The sequence below is a fragment of the Macrobrachium rosenbergii genome, chromosome 12 (genome assembly GCF_040412425.1).
Source record: "Macrobrachium rosenbergii isolate ZJJX-2024 chromosome 12, ASM4041242v1, whole genome shotgun sequence".
NCBI classification, from domain to species: Eukaryota; Metazoa; Arthropoda; class Malacostraca; order Decapoda; family Palaemonidae; genus Macrobrachium; species Macrobrachium rosenbergii.
In genome coordinates, this window is record NC_089752.1 from 50,080,422 (window position 1) to 50,103,174 (window position 22,753).

The window sequence follows — 22,753 nt, forward strand, 5'->3', positions numbered from 1 at the left end:
ATTAGGTAATTCATTGAGATAATAGAGAGAAGATCAAATATTCATTGATCTATAAACCATCTTATATATAATCCACTCTTACACACAAACACAGATAGGTTTGCATTCATGTCAAACTATTAAAGTTACACCCACACACCCTCCTAATTTAATGCAGTTAAAAATGACAAACTCCTGGTATATCAGCTCATGAGATGTTGTAAAAGAATTCCATAAAATTCATACCCGTATTCAAGGGAGGCAGGCATTCAGAGACCCTATAACCTTTCACACACCTACGACCAATGTATGAAAATCAAACGATCACAGGCTCCCACGCACACGCACATACGTTAGGTACTCACAGACTAGAAGTCCTTGACACTAACGTGCTTAAAGTAAATATGTCAGAGCCTCTGTTCCTTTGTAAACCCACATATATGCAAGGAAGATTCGAAGTATAAGAGATGAATTAGTGTTTGTGTGCCTATGTGAATCATTAACCCATCGCAAACACCTATGCGCAAGTCAGTAAGATGTTCAGAAACTTAACTTTAGCTGAAATAAATGCTTAAAAACCACCGAACCTTTAGATTAATGCAAACAGATGCGAGAAAGTTAATTTTTGGATAAAGCAGCCTATGTAAACGAGCGCGTCTTTACCTCTTGCTCTATAACCCCCTCCCTTCCTACGCACACACACAAACACACACACACACTCACACACATTTTCACCCTAAAAAAAAAAAAAACTGGCGTGCTCTGAGCATTATTACTGTTCATGTGATATAAATGAAAATAAAGGGCATTTGAATAGATTTAACATTCAAAGTCTCACAACTATTCAAGTGTTTTGTTACAAATATAAGCGAATATTAGCGATCACATAAAGGTGTGTAAAAGTTCCAGAATAATATTTCAAATTTAGACTCGCATTGGCTAGATAAAAGTTACTATAAGACGTCACCAAGTCAGCTTAGACTGCAAATGATCCTGCCTGAAATTATTACACACACACACACACACATTACGTATATATATAATGTATATATATACATATATACAGTATATATATATGTGTGTGTATATATATTATATATATTATATATATATATATATATATATATATATATATATATATATATATATATATATATATATATATATATATATATACACATATATAGACTGTGTACAATAACGAATAAAGGATTTTTTTTATGTACGTGCTGATCGGAAAGGTTCCGGCCAGTCGTTGCGTAATAAAAAGAATGCTGTTTGAGTTACAAATAAAATTGAATTTGTGACTTTGATGTAGACGTAATTATGATCGCTTCGTAGGCACCGAGAGTACTGCACTTTGATAGTCTCTAATTAGCGATTTCCCTTTTTTCCATAAAGTGCGTTTTCATTGTCGATCACTGATAGACAAAAAAGGGAAACGGAGAATTTTAATGAAATTTTAAGTCTGTCGTTTCAAGCCTATTCCGTTTCAGTTATTGTTTTTTCTTCTGGACGTATTTTGAGCCGTAATTTTGCACGATGTCTGTCGTTTCGCCTAATTAAAGTTTATTTCTGGATTTAATATCGTTTGAAGAGCGATATTTGGCCTTTGAATCCTTTTATCTTTGTATTGTTGCTGTTATTGTTTGATGTCCTTTGATCTTGGTGGGTTTAATGCATTGGGTATGCTGTGTCCATAGCACGTCATTGCTGTTGCTTCTGTTTGCTTTGGGACGAAGCTGTGGATCATAAGCCATTTCAAAGGTCATTGACATCAAATGCTGGTCAGTCTGACTCTGTTGCAGTTTTGTGAAATCAAGAACCCTGAGAAAAATAGTCATAAACTAGACTGGTTAGACGAATTTGACTAGGTAATTGTATACTAATTGTAACCTGAAAATAAGTACTTCTGAAGGACGTAGTTTATCACTTTCAACTTTTGCTGTTTTTCTTGAAGACAGAGGCCAACGTGTCTGGTATCCCAGTAATAAAAAATGGCTATACTTAAATGGTAAGGTATAATTAAATTCTCTGAACAGTTGTCTAGTTTAAAGAGATCGTTTTAATATTCTTTTTCCGTTTTTTTTTTATATGATTCAGTTATTTAGGCAACGGCCAAATCGAGGTTGAACACTGCAAGAAAAGCGTGCGTTAGCGTGTTCATCTTTTGTGGTGAATATTCTTTTCAAAAGCGGAAGTTTAAAGTTCTTATGAAATGCATAGGAAGGCAGGGAGTGCCGTATTCTGAAAGTGAATGGCGTGAATCATCACCGATCAAGTCGAGTAGCTGTTGAGTTCGTGACTTTCAGTCGGCGTCAGAAACATAGTTGCTGTTTTTTTTGCTAGGCTACAGAAAACAATCTCGACTTCTGTTTAGCCATCTGGGTGACTAGAAATTTGAATTAGTTGACTTCATAGTGCACAATATCTTCGAAATGGCAGTAGAGTATACCAAAGGAATAGGAACGCGAGAGTCATTTAGCAGTATTTGCAATCACATTTCATTTGTTATGACGCCGCGTTATTAGGAGAAATCCTTTCAGGGTGGATTTTGTTCCTGAAAGCGATTATACAATGCGACCAAAGGAGGCTTACTGAAATACAGGCCTTCCCTTTCTCCACGGAACGAGAACAGAAAAGGCGGCTAACTAATCCCCTTTTACACATGGCCGAGCAAAGCCTCCTTTAGCTTGGTTTATCCTAATAAATCCAGGATTACACGTAAAAATGATCACAGAATTAATGCGTAATCTTATTGAATGTTCACGAGCAGTCGTGTTCCGAAAGCTTTGACATCAATTTTGTCTCCTTTTGTACAAAAGAGGCGGCTGCTACGGTTACTTGAGTGAAGGCCTCCCTTTTACTGGGAGCTCAAATCACTGTCATATGTATTGGATCCTTTTCCATTCGTTTCTTTCATTACTCGCGTATGGGTTCTGGTAATACATTCTCTCTCTCTCTCTCTCTCTCTCTCTCTCTCTCTCTCTCTCTCTCTCTCTCTCTCTTTGGAACCAGTGTTTGCATGATTGCCAAAGATATTGAGTTCTATATTCAGAAGTAAACACTCTATTTTTCCTTTTAGATTCTAGAAAAAGGTAAAAGTTTTAAATAGTTTATAGGAAAAGGTAGATGATCCGATTATGACTGAAAGGCAGTGGATTCAGTCGTATAGAAATCTCCCTTTCCTGTTACGTAGGATTACGGAAATGGAGTTCGTAATATTTTCTTCCGTTCCTTTCTTTGTTAAAATGAAAAAGAAAAAAGTTTTTTAGTAACTAATAAGGCTCGCCTTGTGGATTTGTTTTAAGAGAATTAAAAACAGGAATAAAAGTTGAAGCAAAGTTAATTAAGTTGCACAGCTAGGTGGGACGAAACCAAAGTGGACAGATGAAAAGCTGAATGAAGTGAGTTATGTTCTTAGGGATGGAAGAGGGAGTCGGGACTAGGTTTATGGGTGGCTTTAGGAGCAAGAGCCCGTGCTGGAAGACAGCCTGGTTAATCTTCAACATAGGGGACAGTGTGGGATGAGAGCAGTTTGCGAATCTCGTAAAATCGAAGAACGAGCAAAAGGGTTATCGTGGTGTCTTGCATAATCGTGCTTCATTGTAGGTCACACTACTCATGTTTATTGCTAGTAATTATTCATTCACTGATTTACGAGGAATCCCAACCATACTTTTCTTTCGCTTGCCGGCATTTGACATTTAAGTTCACTGATATTTAATAAATCTATTGTCAAGATTTCTTTCTTACATCTAAGCTGGTCGGAAGGAATTTGCTAAACTTCTATACTTGGTTAGGCTGGGCTGAGTTTGAGAGAGAGAGAGAGATGTAGAGGAGGTAAGATGCTAGGGAACAGGTTGCCGATTTGTTTCATGAGGTGATTGTAAATATACTCCAATTAATATCTCTTTTCATCCAGTGGAGAGGTACTTCAGCAAAATTGCAACAATGGCAATAATAATAATGGCACTAATTGCCCTGTTGTGCGAAACGCAAGATCCTTTATATACAGTGTAATACGTATCTGCACTCGTTTTTTTGTGTGTAACAGATAGTACATGGTTAATGAACTGTACGTTAAACTATTAAAATCTTGAAAAGAAAATACATCAAAACAATAAACCCGATAGAAATTCGATGTCGATGCATTTCTGATAGGACAAGTACAATGTTAATAATACTACTAATAATACAAACATCGGAATGAAAGAAATTAGACACAGCAACAAAACAACGAAAGCTTTGATGGCATTAACGATGGGAGAGAAGGTAAAATAAAAAGGAAAGCAGAACGCCGGAGGCAGAAGTCGTGATTAGGAAATTTCATCTTCCCTCAAGGTGGAAGGGAAGGCTGTCCAAGGATATTTATCCTATTCTGATGTTTAGTTTCCCAAAAGAGGACAGACGCCCCCTCATCACTCCAGCCGAATTGGATAACCCTTAGCGAGGAAATTTTTGCCTTAGACATTTGAAGTACCGTGTACCGAAAAATATATTCATGTGCGTGATTTTGTTTATATGAATGCATTTATGCTCTGTGTACATGGATGAATGCGGATGGAGCGATGGAAAACTGCGTAACGAGGGTAGTCACAATCAAAGGAAGGCATATTGTTTTTTAATAAAAATTCAAATCTTCATTGCCATGAGGGCCCTGAATGGCGTACCTTGCCTAAGTGGGGCCATGTGGCCCAAATTTCATACATTCATACATACATTCATGTACTTCAGAGTAAGGGTAAACCAAGTACGTATTGAATACGTTCTATCACACGCACACACACTCGATGTAGATCATTTGTGAGAAAAGTCAGGTTGAAGTAATGTGGGCGCCTCCATTCAAAACACATTGCGCCTTTGTTAACTTTCACAGTGAATTAATTAGTTACTTCTAGTGGGTTATAGTCGGGTATCAAGAAGGGTAGGGGACAGGCAGTCTTATGCCAAAATGCTAGTTGATAGGGTAACATCCTCTACAGCTATACCTTCTGCAGGGGAAAAGACGCAACGCGAAGACCCTTCTGTGTAGATAAATGAAAATGCTTAGGTTGTGGAAGTTTTCTTCATAGTGTTGAACCTCGACTCAACAGTTAAAGGGTGAAGGAGTCGGTGTCTGCCGTTTTCTACTTTTTCCGTCATCCCATTTTGGATGAAATAAACTCCCATGTTTAATCAGCACGAAATATAAAATAAATAAATAAATAGAGCGCATCGTAATCTACTTGACATGGTTAAGTGGGATGCGTTGGCGAAAAGTACGTAAATATTGCCGTCATATTTTGAGAGGACAGTCATCAATACACGTTTACTTAGCCTTTGCTTCGGTCCTGGAATGTTACCCACCAGTCCATCCCGATGTAAATGGATACCCTTGTTCGCTGAGGTCAAGAAAGAAGGGCGACGGGCTAGCATCATCATCCCTGAAGACTTTCTGAGAAACTGGAAGTTTGTGTCCTCTAGTGCCAACCCCTCCAAAAGCGTATGGTGAATAAGAATAGAGATGCAGATGTGAAAAGAGAGACAGCGGCTTGTGGGGGTAGGAATGGGGGAATGACGATTTTTTGTGTAAATAAAATCTCTCTGGTGGTGAAAAAGAAAGAAAGAAAAAAACACGCGTCTGAAAGCCTCTGCTCTGCTTCTGAGAAGCCTCCTTTTGTACCTTGGTTATTTCTGTTGTGTCCGTAATGGTCAGGTTCCAATATTGGATTGTTAAGACGACTCCAACTTTTTCAACACGCACGCACACACACACACTGCTAGTATTATTTTTTCTTTATTGTTTTTCCGTTACACTGAGTGAATTCTTGTTTTAATTTTAACGTTGGTTTTATGAGATAAGTTTTGTTTGAGAAAATACGTCATTTAGAAATTTTGTTGTTGTTATATCTTAAGTAAAAGCGCCAGTTAAGTAAGTATGGAACTCTTGCTCGTAACAACATCTGTGTTGACCTTTCACGTCCACTCATTTATGTTCATTAAATGTAGTATTTGTATTTGTATGCGATGCCGTGTGAGAAGGCGTGTGTTTGCGTTTGTATTTTTTAGACCTCGCACGATTGTTTCAAGTAAATTTAAAACTAACGCTTTGTAAATTCTAATAAAATAAAACGTATGTTTAAAAGATTGACTGTTGCTTGTACCTATGTGTATTTGTAATTATAACAACAAGAGCTTTCGAATATTTTCCAACGTGCCTGTTCAGCTGAAGAGGCATACTGGAAAACACGTAAAAGCTCCTGTTGTTATAGTTCCAAATATGTGTATATTCAAAGTGGATCTTTTAACCATGACAACAAGCAGAACCTAGTGTTCTGTTTGCTATAAAATCCTATGTATTCGCAATATTAAACAATCAGGTGCCTCCATTTTCAGCGACTTAACTGCATCCCTTTTTCTCCTATCTTTTTTTTTTATCTTATTTCAAATCGAAGTTCAGGTCCTACGTACTTCACACGAGGAAGCCATCACCTCCTGACTGAAGGTCTAAAGTTCATGTGTTGTGGGTGTTACCGTAGAGTCTGCCGCTGTTTCTGTTATTATTATTATTATTATTATTATTATTATTATTATTATTATTATTATTATTATTTATTCAGAAGATGGCCCCTATTCTTATGGAACAAGCCCACTGGCGATACTGATGTAAAATTCAAACTTCCATGAAATACGGTGTTCATTTGAAAGCAATAAAAGAATGTATAGGAAATATAGGATGAAGAGGTCAGTTATTAGAAAAGAAAAATTAGATAAACAAATTGATAAATAAGTAGATAAAAATGTAATTAAATTATCAAATACTAGGTGAATTACTTTACGGTAGTAATGCATTGGGTAGAATGTGAAAACCGTTCTCTCTCTTTTCATATGTTAGAGTAGTTGCATTCGTTCTTAAAGCTAATTATCCCAATTGTGGGCCATAATTTCATAATAAAGGTTGTTATTTCCTCTGCTAAATTTTCACGTAACAGAATCAGTAATGTTCCTTCAAGAGAAAAATAACGTATCTTCGAAGGCATACACGGTGTTATCTCAAGGTGTCTACATACCATTTCATTTTGCATGATTTATTTATATAAGGGAGTGTGATAAGCTGAGGTAATGGCAAGTTCCTTGGACTTGCCCATCTGGATCAGCGAGACTGGGTATTAACTTGAAGGTTCCCCCTCCCTGAGTTACCCATTAGTAAGAAAAGTAAATGATAGTAAATGAAAAGGAACTGCATGAGACGTGTTTATTTATTTAAAGAACATTAGGAGTGTTGAAAGTACAGCATTGCTTAACTAAGGAACCAGGGAGTCTAAACTAATGTGCCATCTATTTTGAAAGGCGAAAGTCTGTTAACAATAAACCTTGTTGAGTGAAATCGGTACCACCGACACCCTTGACCACCTTCATGTCTGTAATCTTTGTATCCACTACATCAGAGCATGACGTCATTGGTTTCTTGTTGTAATGAATATTCATTAGGAATGCGTAAAATAACAAAGGAATTTTAGGTGAAGTTACTTAATCAAGAAAATGAAACGTAAAAGGTAGTTAGTGTGTGTGTGTGTGTTCTTAGCAAAAAGCAAAGATTATGTGCTCGAAGCCAAGATTTAGAGAGAGAGAGAGAGAGAGAGAGAGAGAGAGAGAGAGAGAGAGAGAGAGAGAGAGAGAGAGTGTGTCTAAGTGAGCAAGACAAGGGTACAGAGGTGTATGATATCGTAAACTCGATTTCAGTATCACCCAACTACAGGAATGCTTCCATGGAAACCGAGTCAAGCGAACAATGCCATTACTTTTCAGAAAAACTGCTTTCCTTCTTTAATTTCTTACTTGATCTCATCATCTCCTTTCGATCCTGCTACTTCGTTCCGCAAACCCCTAATTCCTCCTCAGCCCCGCCATTTTTGCTTCCTCCATTCCGTCAGTTTTTCTAGTAGGTTTTTTTTCATCGCGATCTCCTTTGTTTTCTTGGGTTTAACTTTCCCACCAAATCACCGTCTTCTCTCACCTCTTCCTCTTTTCATTCACTTTTTCTTCCTCGTCCCCTGCTTCTCTCACCTCCTCTTCTCCCTCCATTCTTTCTTTGCCCTAAGATTATGGCAGGTCCGTCACATGAGAACGAGCGATCATCCTGATGAAGCTCCCCCTAGATTTTGGCTGAGGGCTGGAAAGCAATTGGTACGAAAGGGACAAGTGAATAGAGCACGAAAGGCAACGGGGAGGGGGAAGAGGAAATGAAGAGAACAGAAGAAGAGGAAGTTGAACGATAGTTCGTCCGAATTATGTAGAGAGGAGATTGGAGAGGGAAGAGGGGCAAGAGGAAACCAAGAAGAAAGAGACTGAAAAAAAAGTCTTAGAAGAATTTAAGAGATGCTGACATTGTTTGAACGGAGAGATGAAAAGGTCGTGTTACCAAAAAGTTATGTGAAACACCTGATTAAAAGAACTATGGAGTCAAAGGGTAATGGATAATTAGGTAACAGGACAGCTAAGTTGGTGACGGGATAATAATAAAGGTAACAGGAAATATAGCAATTGATATATGCTCAGGGTATGTACATATACAATACAAACGTATATTCAGATCAGAGTTAGTAGGTGAACATTCATGTATGTATGTACACTCAGCAAGGAAAGTGAGGATACAGTTTTCATTAGATTTCGTTCATCGAATTTTAATTTTTTTCTTACAGAAAACACATAATCTCGGTACATTTACTCTAGAATATGAAAATACAATGCAAATTATATCATATATGTTAAATCTGCAAAACAAAAACGTTCAGATACTTAAAAACACCATGCATGTCCGAAGTAATCAGAATTTCTCAGATGACTTCGTTCATAGAGATCTAAAAGATGGTGTGTGGATATCTCGGTATAGTACTGTTTATCAGAACGGCAATATTTACTCGTTTTCCGTTATGAACAGGCTTATTATTGCATCATCATATGAGGTAATGATAATTTCTTTAATTTTTACACATTCATATTTATATTTCACGTGTTAAAAGTCCACTGGAATTAATAGCAGTAAATGTTGTGACAGCTAGGGTAGGTTGACCAAATCTATTTAAATCCGCAAGAGCGTTCTCTATGATGTGAGGAGCAGAGCGAGAACTTCGGCGGGAAAACACAAGTAACTGGATGTTTCTTGATGTTGCCAAAGTTTCTCTCTCTCTCTCTCTCCATTGCTAAAACATACTATACAAATATAGTATCGCTCAATCTCTAAAAGAAAAAAAAATAATGAAATGAATAGCTCTACATATAGGCCGAGGCTTACACAACAGCAGACTCTCTCTCTCTCTCTCTCTCTCTCTCTCTCTCTCTCTCTCTCTCTCTCTCTCTCTCATCATAACATTGCATTCGTTCCTTTATTGTGCCCCACGTTTTTCGTTGGACATTGCTCAAATTTAACTCTTGATTCCATTATGGAAGATCGCGTTTCCAATTATGCAAGCATTCCGTTCATTGTGGTGCCATAAATTCATTTGTGTAAGGTTACTTGGTAGGTTATGTCGAAAAATGTTGATTTTGCTCAGAACTGTCGCTGCAAATTACAACTTGAACGAATACTGTAAAGCTATAAGAGGTGCTAAAGAAACGAGCAGGTTAAAGTTACTGCTGATATATTCAAGTTCCAGGTGGTTTATGCTGGCATCACTGGCCGGGCCGCGGAAGACAATGGAAGCAAGGGTGACCTGAGGTCGATAACAATTAATAAATAAATACAGTGAACGAGTACAATATACAATCCAACAATAGATAGAATTAAAGTTGAATATAATCTTGACGCCTGCAAAAGAAGAAATACACGGTACACAGTTGATGAACATATAGATAATTGCATACACAGTTTAAATAATTGAATTTTCGTGACCTGGCCCGTCCATTGTGACGAATCGTAGGTACAAAAAAAATGGGCCGTCATCAAAGAAAACTTGCTTAGCGGGGACTTTACAAATACTCCCCCGCAAGACGTAGGTAATGTCTGATTAATCGGCGTATCTGCTGGGGCGTTGAAGGGTGCCCCGGCTGCGTGAGGACAACGGAGGGACGTCCTGTGTGCGAGGGTGGCTGAATGTGGGTGTGGGTGGCCTTTTCCGGGGGCGGCCACGTTTCTGCTTCTTGCGAGGGCCCGGTTGCGGCAGTGGCTGCGCCAACGGAGGGTGCGGTGTGCTGACGGTTGTGTCTTCCTCCAGGAGGGCGGGCTTGACCCGGTCGATTGACACCCAATCGTCCCTCCCGTGGAGTGCGAGCAAAAATGCCTTGCTGTTCTGCTCCAGCACGCGGAAGGGCCCCTTGTAGGGCCTGGTCAGTGGTGGGCGGACGGCGTCATCTCTGACAAAGACGTGGGTAGTGGAGGCCAGCCCGGGCGGCATGAAGGTGGCTGACCTGTTGGTATATGTCCTCTTGTAGGGGGCGAACTTGCCGATGATTTCGCAAAGACTCTGGACCGATGGGTTGTGGCGATCCTCTGTCACTAGTTCGCCCGGGACCACGAGGGGCTCGCCGTAGGTTTTCTCGGCTGCGGAAGGGGCGCCGTCAGCACTGGGGGCGGTTCTCAACCTGAGGAGGACCCACGGCAGCTGGTACTTCCAGTCCTCGGCAGTACAGCGGGCCATAAGGGACGCCTTCAGGGACCTGTGGAAACGCTCGACCAGGCGTTGGCGGCTGGGTTGTAGGACGTGGTGGTGTGATGAGCTGTCCCCAGCAGCTGGGCCAGGGCGGACCACAATTCGGTTGTGATGTGGTCAGGGACGCCGAAGCGGTTGATCCAGCTGGAGAGTAGGGCCTCGGCACTGGCGCTGGCCTCTTGCATTGGCGTGGCTTCGGGCCACCTTGTTGAGCGGTCTTCCACCGTCAGGAGATATCTGGACCCACCCAACGGGGGAAGGGGCCCGACGACGTCGATGTGCACATGGCCGAAACGCTGCCCTGGCTGGCGGGAACCCGCCACCCCGGATTTGGTGTGCCGCCCCACCTTGCTGGTTTGGCAATGCAGGCACTGTCTCGCCCAGGTCCTCGCGTCCTTCTGCACTCCGTGCCAGATGAACTTCTCTGACAGCAGCTTGGCCGTCGTCCTGCCGGAGGGGTGTGACAGACTGTGGATGATGTCGAATACCTGGCGGTGGCGGGAGGCTGGCACTAGGGGCAGGGCTGACCGGTGCTGACGTCGCAAAGGAGATTTGGGTCCCCGGGGGCCAGGGGCACTTCCCTCCACTTTAGGGATGTGATGGCGGTGCGGTAGGCTGGGGTCTCTGGGTCGGCGGCCTGCTCCCTGGCGAGGTCTTCATAGTTGATTCCTAACTGCACCGCATTCAGCTCGACTCTGGAGAGGGCATCCGCCACAGGGTTTTTCCTGCCGGGGAGGTACTTGATGGAGCAGGTGAACTCGGCGATGGCCGAGAGATGCCGTTGCTGCCTGGAGGACCACGCATCCCCCTGCTTGGTGAAGGCGTGGACCAGCGGTTGGTGGTCCGTATAGATTGTGAAAGGCGTGTCCTCCAGGAGGAACTTTGAAGTGTGCTGGACTGCACGGTACACTGTGCAGAGTTCCTGTTGAAGGTGCTAGAGCGGCCTCTGCGGAGTTGGAACTTTTGCTGAAGAAGGCGATGGGCTGGGGGGCGCCGTTGATGACCTGTTCCAGGAAAGCACCACAGGCGATGTTGCTGGCATCTGTTGTCAGCTGGAGGGGGGCCCTGGGATCCCGGTGGGCCAAGGCGGTTGCTTTGGTGAGGGCAGCCTTCATCAGGGAGAAGGCCTGCTGCTGGCTGGGTCCCCACAACAAGGATTTTGGTCGGCCTCTCAGGGTCTCCGTCAAAGGGGCCGTGGTGTGTGCGATCCCGGGGATGAACCTCCTGTAGTAGTTCACCATCCCAAGAAATTCTTGGACGGCCTTGACGGAGATGGGGGACGGGGAACCTGGTGATGGCTGTGACTTGATGTGAGCGGACAGACGCCATCTGGGGATACTCGTGGCCCAGGAAGTCGGGCCTTCTGTGCCTAAGGTGCATTTGTCAAAATATACGATGAGGACGTTCTCCTGCAGGCACTGCAAGACCGCCCTGATGTGTTTCTGGTGCTCCTTGTGGACCTGGAAAATATAAAGGATATCATCTGTAGCAGACGAGAACTTTAGGTATCCCAGGATGCTGTCCATGAGCTGCTGAAAGTTGCCCCAGCGTTCCTCAGGCCGGAATGTAGAGAAGGCGAACACATAGGACCCGGAAGGCGTGATGATGGTAGACTTTGGTATATCCTCTGGCGCGACCGGTACCTGAAAATATGATTTTAAGAGATCCAACTTAGTAAATATTTTGGCCCCGTGGAAGGAGGCCGTGAGGTCCTGCATGTTCGGCAGGGGGTAATGGTCAGGTTCCGTTGCCAGGTTGAGTCGCCTGTAGTCGCCGCGGGGTCTCCAGGAACCGTCCGGTTTCTGCACCATGTGGAGGGTGGAGGCCCACAGGCTGGAGGCCTTCTTGCAGATTCCCATCCATTCCATTTCGACGAATGTGTCCTTTGCCTCCTGAAGGCGTCGAGGGGGAAGCCTCCGGAACTTCACATGTGCCGGGGGGCCCTTTGTTTTTATGTGGTGATATATGCCATGTTTGGCTGGGGCCCCGGACTTTTGGCGGAGCTCGGGCCTGAACACGTCGGGGAACTCCGTCAGCAGCTGCGAGTATTGGCGGGGGGCGGCAGAGCAGATGGTGGGTGCCTTGGGTCCCGTTGCCAACAGGAGGAACTGGCAGGAGTCTGTATCTAGGAGGCATTTCCGACTGACGTCAACTGCCAGCCCGAAGTGCGCCAGAAATCCGCACCAGGAGCGAGGTCCTAACGCCCCGCGGCGCACGAAGTCCCAGGAGTACCTCCGGCCAAGGATGGAGATCGACAGGGGCCTGGTTCTGTAGGAGAGGATGGGGGACCCGTTGGCGGCCGTCAGGGAGGCAGCCGGATCCAGTTCCCGCTTGCAGTCCTCTCTAGATGCCGGGAAGATTGATCTAACGGCCCCCGTGTCGACCAGCATCATCCTGCCGGAGACGGTGTCGCGGACGCAGAAGCCTATTGGTTCTGGGCCCCTGGGTTTTCTGCTGCCACGGCGGCTTGTCCTGCTGGCCGCCGCCTCCCCCTGTTTTTTGACGAATGAACAGGGCGGCAGGCAGTTCAGGGCGTCTTTGTCGAACTGCCTGTGGTAGTGGCAAAGACCTGGGGAATTCCACCTGTTGGGAGGCGCTGGGCGCCTCCTGGTGACGCCGTTGACCTCTTCCTCTGCGCCCTCCTCCTGCTGGATGGCGCTGACTGGGAGTGTGGGCGCTGGTACCCGCTTTGTTGCTTTTACGGAGTCCATCAAGTGCTGTGCTGAGATGATCAGGTCTTCAAGGGGCATCGCGTAGGGCTCCAGGATTTGTGTGCAGACCTCCGGGAGGAGCTGACGGAGGAGGATCTCCTGCGACAGGCTTATTGTGCGCTTCTTTTACTGCCGTCGGTGTCTGGGATGGTGATGCTCTGATCCTGCCGCTGGTTGATGGCGAGGTCAAGGGCGCGGGGCGGCCCGCTTCGGCAACCGGCAGGGAGCATGTTTGAGAGAGGTTTTCTTCAGGAGGTGGTAGGTAAGGGGCATGCTTCAGACACCCACGGACGCAGCTTACTGTAGATCTCCTCCGGCAGGGCGTTGAGTACTACATCCGCCTGCAGCACCTCGTTGTTAAGATCCGCAATCCTGAACTGGCTCTCGACCCTGTAGAGCCACGCCTACAGATTCCCCTGCATAAACGGCAGCAGTTTTATGGCTAGGGCGGCCCTGGATTGGCCCGCTGGGTTGGGGAAGTGCGGGGCATGGGCAGGGGTGTGGAGGAGCGTGGGAGCCTCGGTGTGGGGACGGGCGCGGGTGATATGGGAGGGAGATAGACCTCCGAATCCGCGAGGTCAGCTGTTAATTGAACGAGGGAGGGGATGTCCGCGTCCATTTTCACTCTTTGCCCTCTTATATGGAGTAGGGTACTCGCGTCAAAACACACTTAGGAGCGCGCCGTGTGAGTCTGCTAATGATGCTGGTGATTTTGCCGACGAGAGTCAGCACGCCCAAACGCTGGTTCAGCACCGTGATTAGTCCGCTAAGGGTGAGAGTAAGCTCCTGAAGCCAAGACTGAGTCGCCGTATGGGTCTGCTAATGGCTTCGGGAACCACTCCATGGGCCACCACTATAAGAGGTGCTAAAGAAACGAGCAGGTAAAAGTTACTGCTGATTTATTCAAGGTCCAGGCAGTTTATATAGTGGCCGACTGGCGTCGGTCCATGGAAGACAATGGAAGCAAGGGTGACCTGAGGTCGATAACAATTAATATATAAATACAGCGAACGAGTACAATATACAATGCAACAATAGATAGAATTAAAGTTGAGTATAATCTTGACGCCTGCGAAAGAAGAAATACATGGTACACAGTTGATGAACAGATAAATAATTGCATACACAGTTTAAACAATTGAATTTTCGTGACCTGGCCCGTCCATCATGATGAATCGTAGGTACAAAGAAAATGGGCCGTCATCAAAGAAAACTTGCTTAGTGGGGACTTTACAAAGCTTACTACTGCATTTAAGTATCAATGATTTCAGAATCGTAGAATATGATTGAAAGCTATAGGAGGTCAAGCAAAGAACAAACACAATAAGACTAAAGCTCCTCACCTTTCTAAAGTTGCCAGATGTCGCATTATTGAGCAATTTATGTCCGAAGATTTAAAAAAACTGTATCCTAACTTTCCTCGCTGAGTGTACAGTAGTACATTAGTATGAATCATTAACATATTGGATCTGTTAACTAATGTCCCTTGTTATTTATTTTTATCATACATCTGGTTATTTTTCTTTTTTCCTTTTCATCCCTTCATGTGTCTTGCACTTCATTTGTCATATATTTGTTATTCACAATTGTGCATTACAAATTCCACCCAGTAACTTTTGATACTGGCAACTGGAGGTACGTAACTAACAGTGCATAACTACAGGAGTCTAACCCCGTAGGAGGGTAGTGCCGTCAGTGTACCTCACGTGGCAAACTGTAGGCATTACTAAAGGTTGCTTGTAACGTCCCCTCGGTCCCTAGCGGCCTTTTACTTTAGTTCCGTTTCCACTTCCTTTCTTCAGTCTTGCTGTCCAACGACTCCAGCTCCCTCTTTTCATTCTCTTAGACACTGCATGGTGTAAGCCCTGCTGGTGCTGGTCTCTTGTCAGCCACAGCCGAATTTCCATTGATCAGAAACAGTGATTTGGGATGACTTAAGTCAGTTACTGGCGGTGTAAAGAGGCTTTGCTACCTCTTTTCTCTGGAGAGTCAAGTGACCATGATGATTTAAGAGGGATTTGCCTTTTGCTCTGGATGAAGCAACGCAAGGTCAGGTTGCGTTGTACTGTCCATTCACTGTGAATTATCCTGTTGCCCAGCATTGAGGTTTTTTTTATTTTCCTTTATTTTTTTCTACTCTTAGATAAGAATGAGTCGCTGATATTTATGTTGGACATTGGTAAGTTGGGAGTAAGGGTTCAGTATGATTCTGGGCTCTTTTACTTAAGGCTCTAAGAAAAGTAAAAAATAGTTTTTACAGTTGTCTCTCTAACTGCACATATATACCTGGGCCTCCATAGAATATAGATTTAAATTTATTTATTTATGCGTATATGCAAGCACGGCTTACATATCATTTTGGTCGTAGAAGAATCACAGCAGTGAGATGATAAAAGAAGACACTGTGTCCTGAACCTTGATTTACTAAAGAAAGGTAACTATAGCTGCTCCTATTACCTTCCCGCTTATATCATAGGTGATTAATCACGTCATTGGCGGTCAGCTGCCATTCTTAAATAAATGATGACATCCAGGAAGTCTCCTTCCTTCAGCACAAGCCCAGAGATGTTTTGTTCTTGCGTGGTCGGACGAGAGTGCTCGTGTTTGTTAGTTCCTCTGCTGACCTGAAGGTATGATTAAACCATTCCTCTTACCGCTTCTTAAAAAAGTTACCTTTCTGTTCAAGGTCCTGTACACCACTTGTCTTTTCCTCGCAGATCTCGAATCGTGAAACTTGAGAGGTGCTTCTTATTCCATTTATGTATTTACTATCTCTGAATTAAAGTTTGAAGGTTCAAGTTTATTGTCGCACCTGTCTTAAGATTCTCAGATCGAGGATCCTCGAATTTTCATAGTTAATGTTTGGAACTTAACTCGCTAAACTGGAGGGAGTTTCATTGATAACGATGAGTTTAACAGCCCTCCGTTAATTCGGTTCTCATTTCCCCCTTGCAAGGTCCCACATTGTCTAGCCCCCTGTTTTATCATATATATTTCACCTTTGCTGTGTTGGCTTACCTTGGACCCATGACGTCCAATAACTTTGGTATGTTCATAGATATTCTGTGTAGCTGCAGTGTTTTTCCATCAGTCCTCCCATTCTACTTTAGAAATATGGAAATCATTGCCAATTTAGTATCTTTTTGTCGTCACCTTATTATTTTCATTATTCATTTGTGTTTCGCTTTGAGAGGAATTTTTTTCATTAGAGCTGAATTAAAGTTCATTAGTAATGTTAAATTTTTCATCTCCTTGCGGTGCCGGATTTTGATTTGAGTTGATTTTCATGTCTTAATTTCAGTTTCAGGATAAAAAAGATAAGGTATTCCGAATAGAAGATGCATATGTACCCAAGCAATGTTTATCCCTTTTCCTCTTTGTAGTAGTAGCTGTTGCTAAGCCAGAGAGAAAGAGAAGAGAGAGAGAGAGAGAGAGAGAGAACCTGTTTTTTTTCTCCACTTTTCTGCTTGCGAGATTTCTCCACCTCCAAGGGGGTTACCCAAAAATCTTATTTGGAGCTGTTGATGGTCTGAAGATGTTAGCACTGTGCTTCCTCGGGTAAACAATGGCCTACCAACCAGTAAAGAAGCCTCCAGATTCTGCTGCCCACACACGCTGTATCTGAGAGAGAGAGAGAGAGAGAGAGAGAGAGAGAGAGAGAGAGGCTCCTTTGGGATCCTTTGATGGGCTAAGAGGCGGGGAGGGGATCTTGTTGACTGCATTATGAGAGGGCTTCACTTGTCCGTTGGGAATGAAGTGTGAGATTATGTGGTAACTATGTTTTAACATGTTAAAGGTAGCACGTCTATATATATATTATATATATATTAACACACATGTACATATGTATACTGTATATATATGTATATATAAATGTTTTTTTTACGTTTTCGGTAACTTATGCTTTGGTTATTTAGTTTTATTTGCCCATTCCACGTTTTTCTTATGCTGAAATGTTCCCTCTTTGTTTCGCTTACGCTTGTGCCATATAGTTCTAAGTATTTCTATTAGTATGTATGTCTGCTTGTAAGCGGAAGTTCAGCGGGAGCATAAATCCGGTAGCAAGAAATAAAAGTAACCCTGTTCAGTTCTTGAGACTGCAGATGTAATGAAACGGCTGTAAAATACCATTTTATAAACAGTTACTCCCAGTGGACTGAATACAACAACAAAAAAGATGCCACTGAAAGACCTACAAGCCATAATAAGTAAGCCTTTGAATTAACCGGCACTAGATGCACATATATTTTAGACTCACACTATATATATATATATATATATATATATATATATATATATATATATATATATATATATATATATATATATATATATATATATATGTATATATTTATTTATTTATATATATATCTATATATATCTGTCAAAGCTCATCTCATTATGAAGATTGTTATTGCAGATTAAATGCTGCAAGTTATTTTCCTATTCAAACTTTTTCGTGACACGTTCATACTGTTCAGAGCGGACAGTAATTACAAAATTACAAAAGGGTAATAGTATTGTGAAATGTAGAATATATTCCAAAGACTAATTCTGATTGGCTGAATGGGAAGGTTGGTTAACCTTTCCTCTTGACATTATACTCTCTCATTATAGTAGAAACTGCGTGGTTGAGATAGTAGATCAGTGGGGAAAGGATCCTGTCAAAAAATACTTCGGTACCGTCATATTTACATTCCTCATTCTTTTCAATATCATCTTTGTCCTGTTGGTCACTGACGTTATTGGGAGAGTGATGTGGTACCCTTTGTCCTCTATTTCATTCTTTGTAGGTGGCTAATGCGTAGCCATTGGTGGATTATATAACTGTAGATTATTACTCTGGGATATTTCTACTTGTTTTTCTGGGAACATATATATATGTATATATATATAATTGTATATAAATACATGTGAAGGAAATAGACCCTCTCTTAAACATGTCTTATTGAAAAGGATGGCTGTATTATGCAAATTTATCTTATACATGATCTTTTCTATTTTCCTTATAATTCGCTTTTCGGGCTCAGCGATTTGGTCAGCAACTGGCCAATATTCATATTGGAAAAAGGGTAGTGTGTGGAATGCGGGAAGTCTTTTACTGAAATATTCAATCAGAAATCTGTGGATTCCTTCGTGGTCTGGATTCAGGTTCTTCTACTTCAGGTTGTGGTACCGTCGACATGCTTCGACCAGCTTGTTGGTCATCCTCTGGACGTGGTTGGGAAGGATCTGGAGAAACCAAGGCGCTTGGGTCGGTAATTATAGTGGGGGTTGTCTTGATCGGTGCTGAATTATGATTGGCTGCCCGGGGCAGGTCATCTCGGGCGGAGCCCTCTCTCCCATGTTGTTGTTTCAGATTTAGCTGGCCTTGTGCCAGCACGGGCTCTTGCTCCTAGAGTAGCCCGTAGCTTTTATGTGGATGAGTCTGTGAGATGGTTAGGTTACATAAAAACTTTATTATGATGCATGAAAATGATTTTTGTGGGGGTGATTTTGAAATGAAAAGATATAACAGGCAAGGTTGCAACCTCTTTAAACCCTAAGGTATCCATCAGATGTGGACAAAAGTATGATAGCAGTGAGCGTTGGCTAGTGGGAGAAGCTTAACAGATGGGGAAAAAAGAATTTGAGTAGTAGGCACAGGTAGCTAGTAAGCTAGCTCATGATGGTCTAAAGCCATATTCCTTGTCCGGTCCTATTTCTTGTGTGTGTGTGTTTTTTTTGCATGTGTTGGGTGTTGATTGTGGTGGATAAAAGATGATTTTGATAGGGGAGAGTGATGTCTTACCCAAGCAGTGCTCTTTCCCAGGTGGTAAGTCATATGTATACCAAGTTTGGTTGGAATTGCTCAATGCATTTCAGAGTGTATGTGGAACATACGCACACCTGCACATACATGCATCCATTTATATATATATATATATATATATATATATATATATATATATATATGTATATATATATATATATATATATATATATATATATATATGTATGTATATATATATATATATATATATATATATATATATATAGTATATATATATATATATATATATATATATATATATATATATATATATATATATATATATATATATATATATATATATATATATATACATTATACATTTCTAGTCCCATTAGAGTGGTGGCTTTAGGTGTTAATGTCTTGATTACATATATGTACATGTTATCTTTACATATACATATGTAATGTATATATATATATATATATATATATATATATATATATATATATATATAAAAATTACATAAATATACAATCAGATATATATATATATATATATATATATATATATATATATATATATATATATATATATATATAGATTTTCTATCTCTCTCTCTCTCTCTCTCTCTCTCTTCTCTCTTTCTATATATATATATATGCTTATATATATATATATATACATATATATATATATGTATGTATGTATGTATGTATAGTGTCCAGAAAAAAACAAACAGAAATATAACCCAGAGTAACAATCTGCAGTTACATAAGCCACCAATGGCTGCATTAGCCACATACAAAGAATGAAATAGTGGACAAAGGGTATCAGATCACTCTTCCAATAACGTCAGTGACCAACAAGGCAAAGATGATGTTGCGAAGAATGAGGAATGTAAGCATGATATATATATATATATATATATATATATATATGCACACAATAGCTGACCAACCTTGGCACTGCCATGGAAAACTGAATGACATTCTACGTGCAAGGGAAGGGAAAAAGGAAAAGGGAGGGGGAGGGGAGGGAGATGGGAGAGAGGGAGAGGTTTGTGTTGACGGTCCGACTGACAGTTTTATTTTTTTCATATGAACTTTCACCCTTTGAGCAGTCGTGGGTGAACTGACAGGGATTGCTGTGGTGACTGTCCCTTTTATTCAGGTGTTACTGTGCTGTCTGTCCCTTTTATCTAGGTATTACTGTGATGAATGTCCCTTTTATCCAGAAATTACTGTGGTGACTGTCCCTTTTATCCAGGTATTACTGTTGTCTGTCCGTCCCTTTTATCCAGGTATTACTTTTGTCTGTCCGTCCCTTTTATCCAGGTGTTACTGTGGTGACTGTCCCTTTTATCCAGGTATTACTGTGATGACTGTGACTTTTATCCAGAAATTACTGTTGTGACTGTCCCTTTTATCTAGGTATTACTGTGGTGACTGTCCCTTTTAACCATGCACTAGCTGACCAACCCAGCTCTTCCCTGGAAAACTCAGACAACCGATAAACTCTCTCTCTTTCTCTCTCTCTCCTCCCTAACACCCCCTCTACTCTCTCTCACTTCCTCTCCCTCTCCCTCTCCTATTAAGTTGGTTGCTTCAATTACAATGTCCAGCATTTTTGACATGTTATATTTCACCCCTTCTCACTCCCCATTCCTATCATGACTGAACTTGGACTTAAAGGGCGTCGGGAGTGTCACTATCCATCTCAGCGACCTCAAAAACTGTGGATTAGACACTAATGTCTGTCATTTTTCGTTATTTTTTATGTCAGCCTTCCCACCCCACCCCTTTGATACCAGTGATGTCTTACCCCCCACAGTATTCTTTTGCAGATAGTAAGTCATTTGTATATCGAAATGAGGTATGACAAACCTGCAGAGTTTATTTAATTACTAAGTCTACAAGCAAAACCAGCCCTATTTCAGGGAATCCCTTCCCACCCCCACCCCACCCCCTTTGGCGCTAGTGATGTCTTACCCTCACAGTATTCTTTTCCAGATAGTAAGTCATATGTATTCCAAGTTTGGTTGAAATTTCTCAATGCACTTCAGAGTTATGCTGAATATACACACATATATCCATTTTTATAATATATATATATATATATATATATATATATATATATATATATATATATATATATATATATATATATATATATCTTACCACATTTATAGTCCCGTTAGAATGGTGTCTCTTTGTGTTAGATGTCTTGATTACAGCAAGTTTTGTATGGGTAGTGTGCATAATGTGCTGATAGGTAGATAGAGCACAGTAATTTTATATATATATATATATATATATATATATATATATATATATATATATATATATATATATATATATATATATATATAAATATACAATATATATATATATACATATATAAATATGGGGAGCAGACACTCAGACAGCAGACATAATGGAGCTATGTAAAGGCATTCTGTTTTCTATCCATTTATTATGGAGCCGACGTTTCGTATCGCTTGATACATTTTTCAGGCTGTACACGAAGTATGGAGGATCTGGCCACCCTTGAATCTATAATGATCAAATTGACTGTCCCTACCCTCAATCACCAATCAGCATCAACCCAACTGTTCATCGCATAGTTTGCTCTTGTTTTTAGCATCTGTGTCTGTGCTCCCCGCTCTCTCTCCCCCTCTTGTTCTGCATTTCTTGTTAGTCTGCTTTACGCTACCATTGTGGGTAGGTGTTTTGTGCTCCTTCCCTCTGCTTTTGGTTTTTTCCCCTTGTTCTGTTTTTTAACTGCTAATATGGTGTAAATAAGTATGTAATGTTTATATCTCTTATCTTTTATACGCAAATACTGTTTATTTTAATCGCTATTTCAGCCTGGAAAATCTATCAAGCGATACGAAACGTCGGCTTCTTAGTAAATAGATAGAAAACAGAATGCCTTCCATAACTCCATTATGTCTATGTCTATAGCTTATATATATATATATATATATATATATATATATATATATATATATATATATATATATATATATATATATATTTTATATATATATATATATATATATATATATATATGTGTGTGTGTGTGTGTGTGTGTGTTAGAAATAATCTTTGATAAGCACGATTTTGTATATCAATCCTGACTTTCTTTGTTTCTTCTCCAGCAAGGAGACATTACATAATGTGAACGGAAAAGACAGGAGGAAATAGAGAGAAAGGTTTGGTTACAAGGAACAGGAAGAAGGGAAGAGAAAAGTCTTGAGGAGAAGGTTTCCAGGAATGTAATTGTTGAGGTAATGGGAGTTTCTTGTCGGATGGCCCTAGATGCAAATGGACTCCCGGAGAGGATTCACTCTGATGTATTGTGAGGTCCCTGACTGCTCCGTTGTTCTCGCCATACTTCGTGTTGACTTGCATATTCGCCCCTGCTGGTTTTTCATATTCGTTTATCGAAGGAAATTTGCTGAGGATCTTTTCAAAAGAAGTCGCTTGTGTTTGGGTTATGGAGTGACACATACACATACATTCATACACTCACAAACACATATATATATATATGTGTATATATATGTATATATGTAATTGTAATAGCCACAGTGCCCTCTTAACTTCTGGAATTCTTCTTGCTTTTTTGGATATGCTTGTCACTACAAAGCCTTCAGATCCAAGTGCAAGGAATA

General features: G+C 41.2%; 2 protein-coding genes across 2 annotated transcripts in view; one reads left to right on the plus strand and one right to left on the minus strand.

The window, feature by feature from the left end:
• Positions 1-22,753, plus strand: part of LOC136843651 (uncharacterized) — a 512,877-nt gene that overhangs the window by 14,295 nt on the left and 475,829 nt on the right. The gene's annotated exons all lie outside the window — the stretch shown is intronic.
• On the minus strand, positions 9,969-10,598 carry LOC136844008 (uncharacterized). Its single transcript, XM_067113019.1, has one exon. It carries the CDS (start codon positions 10,596-10,598, stop codon positions 9,969-9,971), a length of 630 nt encoding a protein of 209 aa, XP_066969120.1.